Genomic DNA, 15,168 nt, shown 5'->3' with positions numbered 1-15,168 from the left:
CCTGTTTTTTTTCAATGTTAGAGTAGCCTTGCCAAGTTTTAATTTTTAAACCTAAGGGACTGTTCCCAATATATAGAGTAGGGTCCCTAGGCCTGGCCGGTGATCAGGGCCATCTGTGGGGTGATGGGAGGGCAGGGTGACCGGGGGAGCCCCCACTGGCACTTGCCTTGGCTGGTGGCCTGGCGCCGCCCACTCACCGGCCCCACCCCCTATCGTCACAGCCGGCTGCCTCCCTCTGGGGGAAGGGGACAGACACTCAATTGAGCATCTGCCCCCCGGTGGTCAGTGTGTGTCATAGCAACCTGTTGTTCTGCCACTTTGTTCCACCGTTTGGTTGATTTGCATATTAGGGTTTTATTATATAGGATATGCATATATGCATAACCCAGGGACACAGACAATAGTGGGGTGAGGGCCTGGGGAGGGAGACAGTCAATGTGGGGGGAAGAGGATACCTGCAATACTTTCAACAATAAAGATAGATGAGACCACCAAGATGGCGGCATAGGTAAACACCGGAGACTGCTGCCGCAAACAACCACTTCAAAAATACAACTAAAAGACAGAACGGACATCACCCAGAACCACAGGAAGGCTGGCTGAGGAGAGACTCTTCAACTAGAAGGAAAGACAACAGCATACTGAGGCTCAGAGGAGGCGCAGTGTGGAAAATTTAAAGGTGCGGAGGTGCGCGCGCAAAGCAGACTGGTGGCTGAGGGCGCGGTTGTCGTTTTCAATCAGGAGGGAGTCTTAGACTCTGAGCTCCAGATCCAGGCGAGTCTCTAGGGACTCAGACTCAAACAGGAGAAGCGGGATTGTCTAGCATCAGCTGGAACGTGAGGGCAGCTTTCTCTCCGAGGTTTGCAGCGGTTGCCGGGGTTCTGAGAAGCAGAGCCTCTGGGAACGGGACTGAGAGCAGCCATAACTGCTCCCTCTGCCCGCCCTGCTGATCCCTTGCGACCCGCCCCGCCCAAGCCCTGCGCAGAGCCATTTGCCCGATAGCCTCAGGCAAAGGCTAGATTAGCACCTCCCCAGAGGACAGAAGTTTTCCCGGGCAGACACAGCTAATTCTCACAGCCGGTCGGCCTGGTGGTCAAATCCCTCTAGTATTAACTACAACAATCAAGGCTTAACTAGAACAAGACTGCACACAAAGACCACAAGGGGGTGCACCAAGAAAGCATAAAAAATGCGGAGACAAAAAAACATGACAGAAATGGAGGATATGGAGCTAAAAAACGCAATTTTGAGGGCTTGCAATAAACTTGAGGAGAGCCTCACGAAAACTAATGAGACCCTCGATGCTATGATAAAGAAACTAGAAATTAAGCATACACTGACTGAAATAAAGAATATTATACCCAATAGCAGACCAGAGAAGTGCAAGAATCAAGCCAAAGATTTGAAATGCGAAGAAGCAAAAAACTCCCAACCGGAAAAGCAAAATGAAAAAAGAATCCGAAAATACGAAGATAGTGTAAGGAGCCTCTGGGACACCTTCAAGCGGACTAATATCAGAATAATAGGGGTGCCAGAAGATGAGAGACAGCAAGATATTGAAAACCTATTTCAAGAAATAATGGCAGAAAACTTCCCCCAACTGGTGAAAGAAATGGACTTACAGGTCCAAGAAGCGCAGAGAACCCCAAACAAAAGGAATCCAAAGAGGACCACACCAAGACACATCATAATTAAAAATGCCAAGAGCAAAAGACAAAGAGAGAATCTTAAAAGCAGCAAGAGAAAGAGACTCAATTACCTACAAGGGAATACCCATATGACTGTCAGCTGATTTCTCAACAGAAACTTTGCAGGCCAGAAGGGAATGGCAAGAAATATTCAAAGTGATGAATACCAAGAACCTACAACCAAGATTACTTTATCCAGCAAAGCTATCATTCAGAATTGAAGGTCAGATAAAGAGCTTCACAGATAAGGAAAAGCTAAAGGAGTTCATCACCACTAAACCAGTATTATACGAAATGCTGAACGGTATCCTTTAAGAAGAGGAAGAAGAAAAAGGTAAAGATACAAATTGTGAACAACAAACATGCATCTATCAACAAGTGAATCTAAGAATCAAGTGAATAAATAATCTGATGTACAGAATGAACTGGTGATTATAATGAATCAGGGACATAGAAAGGGAAGGGACTGACTATTCTTGGGGGGGGAAGGGGAGTGGGAGATTCGGGAAGAGACTGGACAAAAATCGTGCACCTATGGATGAGGACAGTGGGTGGGGAGTGAGGGCAGAGGGTGGGGCGGGAACTGGGAGGAGGGGAGTTAGGGGGGGGGGGGAAAAAGAGGAACAAATGTAATCTGAACAATAAAGATTTAATAAGAAAAAAAATAGGAATTTAAAAAAAAATTCATTTCATTATGTTAAAAAAAAAACAATAAAGATAAATTTTTTTAAAAAAGCACACACACTTAAAAAAAAGGTTAATGTACTTTTTTTTAAAGAGATTAAGCTTGATAATTTGTCCACCCATGACAGTCCAGAGAGCTTCTAATAGGAATACTTTTATAGTTGCCTTGCCTAATCTCCTTTGACTCTAACTACACTGTCTTTTGGTAAACATGTACCAGGGCCCTGTGCTAAATAGTATGGATAAATAAAATGAGGGAGAGAGAGGTCGACCAAGATGGCGGCGTAGGTAAACACCGGAGACCGCTGCCGCAAACAACCATTTCAAAAATACAACTAAAAGACTGAACGGACATCACCCAGAACCACAGGAAGGCTGGCTGAAGAGAGACTCTACAACTAGAAGGAAAGAGAACAGCAAATCGAGGCTCAGAGGCGGCGCAGTGTGGAAAATACAAAGGTACCGAGGTGCGCGCGAAAGCGGGCTGGTGGCTGAGGGCGCGGTTGTCGTTTTCTGTCGGGACTGAGTCTCAGACTCTGGGCTCCAGATCCGGGCGAGTCTCTAGGGACCCAGACTCAAACGGGAGAAGCGGGATTACCCGGCATCAGTTGGAACCTGAGGGCAGCTTTCTCTCCGAGGTTTGCAGCGGCTGCCGGGGTTCTGAGAAGCAGAGCCTCTGGGAACGGGACTGAGCGTGGCCATAACTGCTCCCTCCGCCCGCCCTGTTGATCCCGCCCCGCCCAAAGCCTGCGCACAGCCATTTGCTGATCGCCTCAGGCAAAGGCTGGATTAGCGCCTCCCCAGAAGACAGAGTTTTCCGCACAGCTGATTACTATAGCCAGCCGGCCTGAGGGTCAAATCCCCCTAGTGTTAACTACAACAATTAAGGCTTGGCTAGAACAAGACTGCGCACAGAGACCACAAGGGGGTGCACCAAGAAAGCATAAAAGATGCGGAGACAAAAAAACATGACAGAAATGGAGGATATGGAGCTAAGAATCGCAATTTTGAGGGCTTGCCATAAATTTGTGCAGAACCTCACGAAAACTAATGAGACCCTCGATGCTACGATAAAGAAATTAGAAAGTAAGCATACACGGACTGAAATAAAGAATATTATACCCAATAGCAGACCAGAGGAGTACAATAATCAAACCAAAGATTCGACAAAAAACACCCAATTGGAAAAGCAAAATGAAAAAAGAATCCGAAAGTGTGAAGATAGTGTAAGGAGCCTCTGGGACAGCTTTAAGCGGTCTAATATCAGAGTCATTGGAGTGCCAGAAGATGAGAGACAGCAAGATATTGAAAACCTATTTCAAGAAATAATGGCAGAAAACTTCCCCCACCTGGTGAAAGAAATGGACTTACAGGTCCAAGAAGCGCAGAGAACCCCAAACAAAAGGAATCCAAAGAGGACCACACCAAGACACATCATCATTAAAATGCCAAGAGCAAAAGACAAAGAGAAAATCTTAAAAGCAGCAAGAGAAAGAGGCTCAATTACCTACAAGGGAATACCCATACGACTGTCAGCTGATTTCTCAACAGAAACTTTGCAGGCCAGAAGGGAATGGCAAGAAATTTTCAAAGTGCTGAATACCAAGAACCTACAACCAAGATTACTTTATCCAGCAAAGCTATCATTCAGAATTGAAGGTCAGATAAAGAGCTTCACAGATAAGGAAAAGCTAAAGGAGTTCATCACCGCCAAACCAGTATTATATGAAATGCTGAAAGGTATCCTTTAAGAAGAGGAAGAAGAAGAAAAAGGTAAAGATACAAATTATGAACAACAAACATGCATCTATCAACAAATGAATCTAAGAATCAAGTGAATAAATAACCTGATGTACAGAATGAACTGGTGATTATAATAGAATCAGGGACATAGAAAGGGAATGGACTGACTATTCTTGGGGGAAAAAGGGGTGTGGGAGATGCGGGAAGTGACTGGACAAAAATCATGCACCTATGGATGAACACAGTGGGTGGGGAGTGAGGGTGGAGGGTGGGGTGGGAGCTGGAAGGAGGGGAGTTATGGGGGGAAAAAAGAGGAACAAATGTAATAATCTGAACAATAAAGATTTAATTAAAAAAAAAAAAAAAATAAAAATAAAATAAAATGAGGGAGCCATGTAACTTACCCTCAAAAAGCTAACAGTGGAAAAGAGGGGGAAAGATAAGGAAATAGCTAATTGTAATAAGTACTGAAATGACAAATATAGCACTCAATACATTATTATAGAGATGATAATTTGGCCAACTCTGAGATTAATTTGCCTGTACTAAGCAAGCATAAGTTATAATTTCCCCACTCTTTAAACTTCTCCAATTTTTCAGAATATCCAAATCATTAGTCACTTACCCTTGTTGCACAGGCTGTAACTGCAAGATCACTTGGGTTTTAGTGTCTTCAGGGTTCTCCCCATCATTTCCTTCAGTGGGTACCACAACCACATCCCCCACTGGGACACTCACTTCTGCATTAGCCATCTTTCACATGAAGTCAGATAGCTGAAGCTGCTGTCAGAAACAAGAAGCACCAGTAACTTCGTCTGGTTTGAAAAGATGGTAACAATAGGAAAGGAAAACCAAGATAACTACCAGATCCAAGGGCACTGTGGAGATCATGGTTCTCTGAAAAGGATGGGAACGTGAGATGGGGCTGACATAGGCTCCGATCATTCTAGAAATATCTCAGTATTCACTTGCTATTGTAGGCTTTCCTAAATATGAACGATTCATTCAATGGCATCTCTATCAGCTCTACAAGCTCCTAAGAACCAATTGTACATATCACTTTCCAACTCCATGTTTAGTGACATTTTAAGTTGATAACTTAAAATCAGTGATGCTGGAAGTATATACACCACAGAAATTGGCAAGCACTACAAATCAGAATGTGTGTTTTTCCTAGGGAGCTGGTTTATAGCACACCTCTAGTTCCATCCCAAATAGCAAGCTGCTAGAAAGTAGGAATAGGAATCTATTTTTTTTTAATATATTTTTATTGATTTCAGAGAGGAAGGGAGAGGGAGAGAGAGATAGAAACATCAATGATGAGACAGAATCACTGATTGGCTGCCTCCTGCACGCCCCCTACTGGGGATCAAGCCTGCAACCCGGGAATGTGCCCTGGACCAGAATGGAACCTGGGACCCTTCAGTCCGTAGCCCAACACTCTATCCACTGAGCCAAACCAGCTAGGGCAGGAATCTATTTTCTTTGCAACCAGCCATTATACTTCATCAAGCGCTCTGTCTTTTGTGAGTACTTAATAAGTATATGCTGCCCTACCTGATTTGGCTCAGTGGATAGAGCGTCAGCCTGTGGACTAAAAGTCCTGGGTTTGATTCCAGTCAAGGGCACATGCCTGAGTTGCAGGCTTGATCCCCAATACGGGGTGTGCAGGAGGCAGCCAATCAATGATTCTCTCTCATCATTGATGTTTCTATCTCTCTCTCCCTGTCCCTTCCTCTCTAAAATCAATAAAAATGTGTTTTTTGTTAGTATCTGCTGACTAACTGAACTAAGCTTATAGGAAGAAAAAGATAACTTGCAGTGTGTAGTTGTTTAATAAATACTGAATCCAATTTTATGGCCTCTAGAACATTTTTTTTTTTTTTTTTTTTGGTGCCCTCTCTGAAGCTAGAACTTCTTAATATCTTTCTGCCTCAGACTGAATGGAGAAATAATCTCACCTGACATCTCCCTTGCAGAACTGTTGAGGAGACCAGTGTCCAGCACCACATGCTCCTCAACTCTAAAGTAACTCAAAGCATTGTCCCAGCCTTAATGAAAACTCAGAGGGCCACAGGATATTCTGCAGTTAGTCTTCACAGTTGAAAAGGAGAGTAATTTAAGAGAGAATGAATAGGAGGACTGTATTTACTTAGACACGTAGGTGAGGATGACTAGGGCTGTGCTGAATGGAGCAGGCACACAATGGATGCAAGTTTGAATATGTAACTGGTAGTCAGATGATTGAAACTGTATTTCAGCTCTGCCACAGCATTTGTTTGCCTGTAATACACATACTTAAGCATGGTACTCAGTCTATTTGACCCCAAAATACTTTTCCAGTTTTATCTGTAACTCTAATACCCTAAGAATCCTAAACTCTAGCCATACCAACAACCCACTGTATTCTGAACATATAATATGAACTTTCAGGTTTTTATACTTTGTTATTCCTTAAGTCCAAAACTCCTTTCTCCTTCTCTCCTTCCCCTTTCAGGCCCAGTTGAAAGATCACTCCTCCACATAGTCACTGACAAACCATTTTCTTTTCTGCAGTGCCTCAATACTTGGTTTGTAACTATCCTCTAGTGTTTACCACCCTGTGTCACGTATTGCAGTTAATTGAATGGGCATCTATACTCATAACCATACTGTACTGTCAGGACACAGGCTGTTTATATATAAAAATAATTTTCTCTCTCACAGACCTGCTCATCATAGACACTGACATAGATTGGTTCAATAAATGTTTGTATTTGACCTACTTTTGTATTTGAAAATTCCTCATATCCAACTTACACTTCTGCCCTTTATGATCTCACATTTAACTTTTATACCTGAATCTTACAACTTCTATATCCAAAAGTCTCCTAAGATATCTTTTGGCACCTTAAACTTGCTCTTATTTTCTGCCTCAGTAAATGGCGCTAGCCTCCACCCATTTCTCCAACCAGAAACTGAGTTATTTTTGACTCCTCTCTTTCTTCTCTAAAGCTAATCAACTAATAAATCCTATCCATTTTATCATATATATATATAGTGTGTGTGTGTATATATATATATATATATATATATATATATAATTTTTTTAAAATCATCTCCCATTCTCCATCTGTGTTGCCACCACCATATTCTGAGCCACCACACTGCCCACTTGCTAGCCTCATTTCTCATAGTTTTTCCTCTCACAATATGGGTTCCTATCATTGAATTTTTCCCAATTTCTCAAACATACCATATTTTCTCACCTGAGCCTTCACACTTGTTTCCTCTACCCGGAATCCTTTTTTTCTTCCTCTTTGGCTAGTAGTTACTGCTAAATTTTTGTGACTTAAAACATCACTTCCTTGGAGAGACTTTTGGTGACTTCCTTTACTAGATTTGAGCTTGTGTTCTTGCTCCCTCAGTGCCTGCAGCACCCTTGTCACAACCATCATCCCACTTTGCCAGTCTCTCTCCACCAGACAACATCCTGGAAGAACAAGGATTGCTTTTCTTTTTCAACAGTTTCCCTGTGCCTAACTCAGTGCTCAGGACACAGGAGTATAGTTTTCAAATATCACTTCTACAAAACTCCTACCTAAAACTTTCTAAGGAAATCTGGCACATAGCAGGTATGTAATACATTTTTAACCTAAAAGACTTGTAGAATTTTCTATATTTCTTTTTTTTTTAAATATATTTTATTGATTTTTCACAGAGGAAGGGAGAGAGACAGAGAGTTAGAAACATCGATGAGAAACATCGATCAGCTGCTTCCTGCACATCTCCTACTGGGGATGTGCCCGCAACCCAGGTACATGCCCTTGACCGGAATCGAACTTGGGACCTTTCAGTCCGCAGGCCGACGCTCTATCCACTGAGCCAAACCGGTTTCGGCTATATTTCTAACTTAGGGAATATAAATTTGCTTAGGCAGCTAGTCTAAGCTGCCTGGCTTATTGTCCCATCATTATGGCTAGTTCACCAAATATTTACTAAGTTTCTACTCCACATCAGCATAGAGTTAGACTCCTTGCACACGAAAAGAATAATATCTTCTCTTATGGAACTACAAAAGGGAAAGAGATGCATGACACTGTCATATACAAGAGGAAAAAAGCAACTAATTTACGCACTTCTGTAAATTAAAGGTTTAAAACCAGAAAAAGAAGAGAATCAATGGACTAGTGTGGCTGGCTTCTGGCAGTAGAACCAAGGCAATTAGGCTCTGTGAGTCTAGTTATTTTTGAATATGTAACTGGTAGTCAGATGATTGAAACTGTATTTCAGCTCTTATTCTCATAAACCAAAAAGGGATATGAAGAAGTACATACATACTGTCAAGCCCTGGAATTGAACCAAACTATATTCAAAGTTTAAACTATAAAAATGTAGGATAAATTAAAATAATCACAGCTAGCCCTAACCGGTTTGGCTCAGTGGATAGAGCGTTGGCCTCCGGACTGAAGGGTCCCGGGTTCAATTCCAGTCAAGGGCACATGCCTGGCGGCTCAATCCCCAGCAGGGGGCGTGCAGGAGGCAGCCAATCAATGATTTTCTCTCATCATCGATGTTTCTATCTCTGTCTTCCTCTCTGAAGTCAATAAAAAATATATTTAAAAAAGGTATTCTTTTTTTAAAAATATATTTTATTGATTTTTTACAGAGAGGAAGGGAGAGGGATAGAGAGTTAGAAACATCAATGAGAGAGAAACATCCATCAGCTGCCTCCTGGACACCCCCTACTGGGGATATGCCCGCAACCAAGGTACATGCCCTTGTCCGGAATCGAACCTGGGACCCTTCAGTCCACAGGCCAACGCTCTATCCACTGAGCCAAACCGGTTAGGGCAAAAAAAGATATTCTTTAAAAAAAAAAAATAATCACCACTAACATTTGTTGAACACGTTTATTGTCAAGCACTATTGTTACCATTACATATTTAATGAATTTAAAAGATATCTTACCATGTATCAAACTTATGGAATTTATTATCCCAAAAAAGTGACTTAAAATTTTAAAACTAGTTTAGGTGAATTAATGGGTTAGAGAAGCAGAATTAGAAGGATGCTTCTAATTTCAACCTTCTACCCTATGGTTGGGCCCTCCCTACAACACTAAGTGGTCGACTAACAACTTGATTAATACTTTCCTCAATAGAAACTCATACTTTAGCCGAAACCGGTTTGGCTCAGTGGATAGAGTGTCGGCCTGTGGACTGAAGGGTCCTGGGTTCAATTCCTGTCAAGGGCATGTACCTGGGTTGTGGGCACATCCCCAGTGGGAGATGTGCAGGAGGCAGCTAATCGATGTTTCTAACTCTCTATCTCTCTCCCTTCCTCTATGTAAAAAATCAATAAAATATATTTAAAGAAAAAAAAAACTCATACTTTATTCCTTACCCTACCCACACCTTGGCACTCAAGAGGAATGTTCTGGCTGCTTCTCTAACTTTCTGAGAGTTTATCAAAGAGGATAATAATAATTATCCATAAAGTGTCAGTCAGAGACACAGGTCTGATTCAGTCAACATGGCATCCTTTGGAGAACCATGTTGATATTCTTTAGAGAAGCTAGTTTGGGCTCACTCTATTACTGTAAATACCATATTCCTAGCAAGTAACCCGAAACCAGCTCTTCAAACTACACTGGCTAACTGCAAGGTCATCTCTTTGAGCTGAGTGTAAACTGAAAAACAGCTCCTGTTTATATCAACAAAAACTCCTGAGGCAAGAGAGTTAGTTGATCCCTCGGGTATTTAATGGAAAGGTCCTTCAAGTATTCATTGTGGAATCACACAACACTTCCTGTAATTCTAGAACACACAAAGGAAAGATGTCAAATCTTTGTGAAAAGTTAAAATTATTTTGTACTTATTCTCAGAGAGAAAAAAGACACCTTGAAAGTAAATTCACGACTGCTTACCTAGGCTATTGGAAAACTAAACAAATGACAACTGACTTACTCTGAATGAAATTCATTTTTTTTGTCCTGAAAACTAACGTTTAAAACATGGCAAGGGATTAAGTATGAGTGTCACTTGATCACAGGAACATGTGAGTTGGTAACTGATAAGAAATAACAGAAATACCAGATATCCTGAAGTTTTCTAACCCCCAAAAGTATTTATGTATTGCATACTGTAGTGTAATTTTTGTAGACTGTGTAGTCTAGTCTTAAGAAATTTCCAAGTTAAAATTTGAGGCCAAAATTCCTTGACTTTTCCCCCCCTTTTTTATTCCTTCTCGTGTACTTAGTAGGTGATCCAGAGTGCTTCCAGATGTAATTGAAGCCAACAGAAAGGCTACACGGGACCACTGTGAGGGAAACAGCCAGAGCAAATGAAGTTCAGGATAACTATTATTGGAGATCACCATGTAGGAATGTGAGGAAGCAATAGGATAAAAGCCTTATTTGAAGAGTCATCCTACTAGAGTCTAGGGGACTTAGGACAAGACCAATACAGAGCCCAAACTAACCCAAGGAAGTTGTGTACAAGTTAGCTTTTGGATATACTTGTTGAAATAAATATGAATGGTTGATTAATGAAAGTCATCAAGTCGGTAAACACTAAATACACATAATTGATAAAAGGCTAACAAATTAGGGGAGGCTGTCCAAACACTTAATGAAAAAGTCCTCCGAAAGCACTTCACTAATAAATAACCTTTTGCAGATGCCAGGGGTGGGGGTGGGGGGGGGGGAGGGAATAAACCCTCCGTGAAGACTAGAATCATCTACCTGTTCCTCCCTTTCTCTCATCTTCCAGGCTGAGAAAAAAAACCCACTTCTTGGTCCTCCTGAGCAGACATCAGAGCCCCCTTTGTATCTGCTATGAAGTGGTTTTGATCTTCATTTCATCTTGAGAGAGCAATGCCGGTCTCCTTCCACCCCTGGGAGAGCCAAGCCTTTCCCTGAGCCTCAGTCAAGGATCCACACGCCTTCACCTGGACCCTCAGGGCAGGTTTCCCCGGGCCAGCTCCCCAGACATTTCAGAAAGTGGGGGTACGCTGAGCTTCTTCCCCTCGAATATCTTCTCTCCGGTCCTCAGAAACCAGGGTTTCCCATCCCCTGACATCCCCGGGGGCCCCATTCTCTACCTAGACGTCGGGAGGTCCTCAAACCTCTCGTTTCCTCATAGATCTGGGCCCTTCTTATTCCTACTTATTCTTTACTCCTACCGGCCTCACCCCCAGGCCTGTCCACCCGCCTGGGAGGAGCACCCGCCGCCTCCCCTGGACTCAAAGGCCGCGGCTTCCAGCACGCCCCGCAGGTGAAGCCGGGACCCTCCCTTCCTCAGCAGAACCCCCTGATCCTGCTCTCCCGCCGAGGCGCCGAGGCTCCCCTCCCGGGCCGGCGGCCAGGCTCCCTCACCTGTCCCCCTCCCGCCACCCCACTCCCAGCACCACACAGGCCGCGCCCCGGCTCTTTATCCCAGGGACTGGTGCTCCCCGGCCCCCGCCTCTGGGGCCACCCCAGGACCCCGGGCCCCCTCGCCAGGGTCCTGGGCGTCCGGGACCTCTCAGTCCGGAGTCCTCCGGCCCCTCGGACAAGGACTTCCGGGCTCCTCGGTCCGGAGGCGCCGGGGCCCCCCCAGTGCCCGGCTCGCCGGCCCCCGCTGCCCTCGGCCGGGGGCCGAGCTCCGGCGGCGCGGCCGGCCGCGCTGGGGGCGGCCCGGCAGTTCGGGCGGACCCAGCGGCAGCGTCCCCCCACCCCCCCCGCGGCGCCGCGACGTCCGCTCGCTCCCCGGCGGCGGCGGCGGCACGCACAGGGCGTGGGGAGGCGCCCGCGGAGGCAGCAGCCCCCCGCCCCCTGTGCGCCCGCCCGCCCTCGCCGGCCGCCGCGCGGCCCCCGCGCCCGCCCCCCCCGCCCCCACCCCACCCCGCGCCCGCGCCCGCGCGCCCACCCCTCCCCCTCCTCACCGTCTCCGTCGGGCAGGCGGGCGGCGAGCGGCCAGGGCGGGCGGGCGACAGAGCATGCGCAGAGGCCGCCACGGCTGCTACCGCCACCGCCGCCGCGAGGCCGGACTTCAACACTTCCGGCCGCCGCCGCCAGCGAGCTGGCGCCTTAAAGGGGACGCGTCCCTCTTGTCGAGCCCGCGGAAGACGAACCTCAGCCGGAGGGATTTGAGTGAGGCTTTACCACTGAGCAGGGTCTTCTCTGGAAAATCCGTGTTGGGAAGGACGCCAGGGACCCTGATAACTCTTCTTCCCCCATTTCATGGATGAGGAAAATTAAAGAATCACTTCATCCACTGTCGGGGGGCAAAGACAGGTCTCTCCACTCCTCTGGAGGACCTTGCCCCCTTTACCTCCCAAATCCTGTTCCGAAGCTTACATCTTACTAGACCCCTAGAAGTTATGAGCCAGCTATGAATTTGGAATCAAAAGATCTGGTCACGAGTCCTTGAGCAAGCTGCTTGCTGCATTCTCTGACCTACGCATGTTTGCTAAGCTTTCCTGGTTGTGAGGTGGTACTAGGTTCAAGTATTAACTTCTTTGTGCGAGTTATTTAACAGCTCAAAACCTCTATTTTACATAAGGCTTAAGGTTGTTGTGAGTGTTAAAAGAGATGATACGCATGATCTCATATGTGGAATGTAATTAACAAAATAAACTGATGAACGGCGTGGATCCAGAGACGTGGAAGCATGGGACAGAGTGCGGAGGGAGGGGAAGGAGAATTGCTTCCCATCTCGCCTCTTCCTGTGCATCACACCTCTGCCCTCCATCCCCTTTGTCTTGAAGGGGTGACAGGGAGTTTTACAAGTTCTTGATTCAAGAACAAGGGAGGCAGCCCAGGAGTAAGCAATAGAACTGAATTGGGGGGCGGGGGAGGTCAGACAAGCTGGATTCTAGACTTAGCTGTAGCAGCTCTCTTAAGCCTTGATTTCTTTTTTTAAATATTTTTATTGATTCAGAGAGGAAGGGAGAGGGAAAGAGATAGAAACATCAATGATGAGAATCATTGATTGGCTGCCTCCTGCTCGCCCCCTACTGGGGATCGAGCCTGAAACCCCGGGCATGTGCCCTTGACCAAAATCAAACCTGGTACCTTTTGGTCTGCAGGTCGACACTCTATCCACTGAGCCAAACCAGCCAGGGCCAGCCTTGATTTCTTAATCTATAAAATAGAGATGATTTTTCCCACTGTGCCCACCTCTCAGTGCTGTTTCCGGGATCAAATGAGGAGACTTAGGACCCATGTTCATGTCTGTTGTTATGATCAAGGACTTACACATTAGCAGATGATTCTGAATGTAATGGGGGCTGGTCAGGCCTGGACTGTTGACCTATGTGAACTATTCTTAGTGGGGCCATTTATATATTTTGATTATGTATCCAACACTCATTGAACATTTACGCAAACCCTGTCCCTGCTTTCATAAGCTCTTAGTTCACCTTCTGCAGACAGAATTGTAAACAGACAGGACAGGACAGTGTGATAGGTGTTACCCTAAGTTACAAAGAAAGCACTGAAAATCTACAAAGGACCCTCCCTGGAGAACTCCTGGGAGGCTTCACAGAGAAGGGGATATTTGAACCTAGTCTCCAGGATGAGTAGGAGTTCCTCACGGGGAAAAGTGAGGAAGAGCATGCAAAAAAGTACACGAGCAGAGACAAAGAAGTAGGAAATGATGGGAGATGGGACTGAAGAGGGAGGCTGGAACCAGATGGTTGGCATAAGGAGTCAGGAGCTATCCTGAAGAGGGGGGAGGCCCAAGGGAGGTTTAAGTCCTCTCCAGCTACACTGCTAACACCCAGCCCACAGGACTTGCCTGGACCGCTGCAGCAATTTCCCAGTACTTAGCAACCCTATCCACCCTGTCCCCAATTGCTATTCACCCTAGGCACCTAGAGTAATCTCTTAAAGAAGTAAAGTTAAATGTGACGTTCCTGTTAAAAACCTTTTAATAACCTCCCATTGCACTTGGAATAAAACGCAGACTTCCCTCTAGGGCCCCATGCATGATCTTCCTGCTGCTGCTTCTGTATCCCTCATTCACTGTGCCTTCCCTGGCTCCCAACTGATAGTAGGGTTCCCAGCCACATTCTTCTCTATCGTCGCTGCCCCTTGTTCTATCAGGGCACCTGTTATGTTCATCTGGTGGACTATTTTCAGGCGAAGAACACACCCAAGTTACTGACTCAATCCCTCTGCTTACCTTCATAGCAATTCCCATAATTTGAAATTCCCTAGATGATTTACTTATCTAGTTTGTGTCTTTTGTTTACATCACATAGCATTTGGAGCAGAGTGTAGTGTGCAGCTAATATTGATTAATCGGATGAATGATCAGAAAAAATTATAAGATAAGGAGTAGCTAGGAGAAAGACCAGGAAAAGAAAGCTATGGGGGAAGTGCTATGATCATCCAGGCCAAAGAGAAGAAGTGCCTCATGCAGGGCAGAGCCAGAGGGAACACATCAGCAGCCTTGATATGGAAGCAACAGGTGTTAGTGACAATGGAATGTAGGGGGTGAGAAAGAGAAAGGGACAAGAATGACCCCCAGTGAAGGAACAAAGCAGGAAGAGTTGGTTGGGGATTGAGGGGAAAAAGAAATGATGAGTCCGTTTAGACTTGTCTGAGGGGTTTGAGGGACATCCAAATGAAGGTGTTCAGAGGAAGTTGGATTGACTTGTCCCCAGCAAGAGGCCAGTGCTGGGATTTGAGATGGAACCACAGAGGACAAGAGTGGATGAGGTCACCCGGCTGGCAAGGCTCAGTGGTTGAGCGGTGACCTATGAACCAGGAGGTCACGGATCAATTCCCATCATTGATGTTTCTATCTCTCTCTCCCTCTCCCTTCCTCTCTGAAATCAATAAAAATATGTATATATTTTTAAAAAGGGGATGAGGTCACTCCTGGGCTCTACATTATCCATCTGTGAAGAAGTGTGGCCTATGGGTCCAAGAAAAGTGTGCAGAGGGAGGGGGCTAGAGGCCCAAACCTGGAGAATATTAAGCCTTAAGGAACCTGCAGGGACCAGCCAGAAGTGGTCGGAAAGGTTAGGTCCCTGAACAGAGGGGGGAGAGGAAACCAAGAGAGAAGTCAGGGAGCTTTCAGAA

At 45.4% G+C, this 15,168-nt stretch overlaps 1 protein-coding gene across 7 annotated transcripts in view; it reads right to left on the bottom strand.

Moving 5' to 3' along the window:
* The window catches only part of GMEB1 (glucocorticoid modulatory element binding protein 1), a 41,637-nt gene extending 29,568 nt beyond the window's left edge, over positions 1-12,069 (bottom strand). For 2 of the 7 annotated variants that reach the window (XM_070404522.1, XM_070404528.1), the window contains exons 1-4: positions 10,840-11,429; positions 7,364-7,587; positions 6,268-6,398; positions 4,741-4,898 (exon numbers count right to left, since the gene is read on the bottom strand). In XM_070404522.1, coding sequence (XP_070260623.1) covers positions 4,741-4,868 — 128 coding nt within the window. In that variant the 5' untranslated portion in view covers positions 4,869-4,898; positions 6,268-6,398; positions 7,364-7,587; positions 10,840-11,429. Of the gene's footprint in view, positions 1-4,740; positions 4,899-6,267; positions 6,399-7,363; positions 7,588-10,839; positions 11,430-12,020 lie in introns of those variants that run through there. The other 5 variants (XM_070404524.1, XM_070404526.1, XM_070404525.1 and 2 more) reach the window with 5 other exon arrangements.
* Between the last annotated feature and the right edge of the window lie 3,099 nt (positions 12,070-15,168).

Source organism: Myotis yumanensis, unplaced genomic scaffold (assembly GCF_028538775.1).
Source record: "Myotis yumanensis isolate MYYU_CA2020_CCGP unplaced genomic scaffold, mMyoYum1.0.hap1 SCAF_2, whole genome shotgun sequence".
Lineage (NCBI taxonomy): Eukaryota > Metazoa > Chordata > Mammalia > Chiroptera > Vespertilionidae > Myotis > Myotis yumanensis.
The sequence above is the reverse complement of the archived record's forward strand: the minus strand, read 5'-3'. Positions and strand labels throughout refer to the sequence as shown.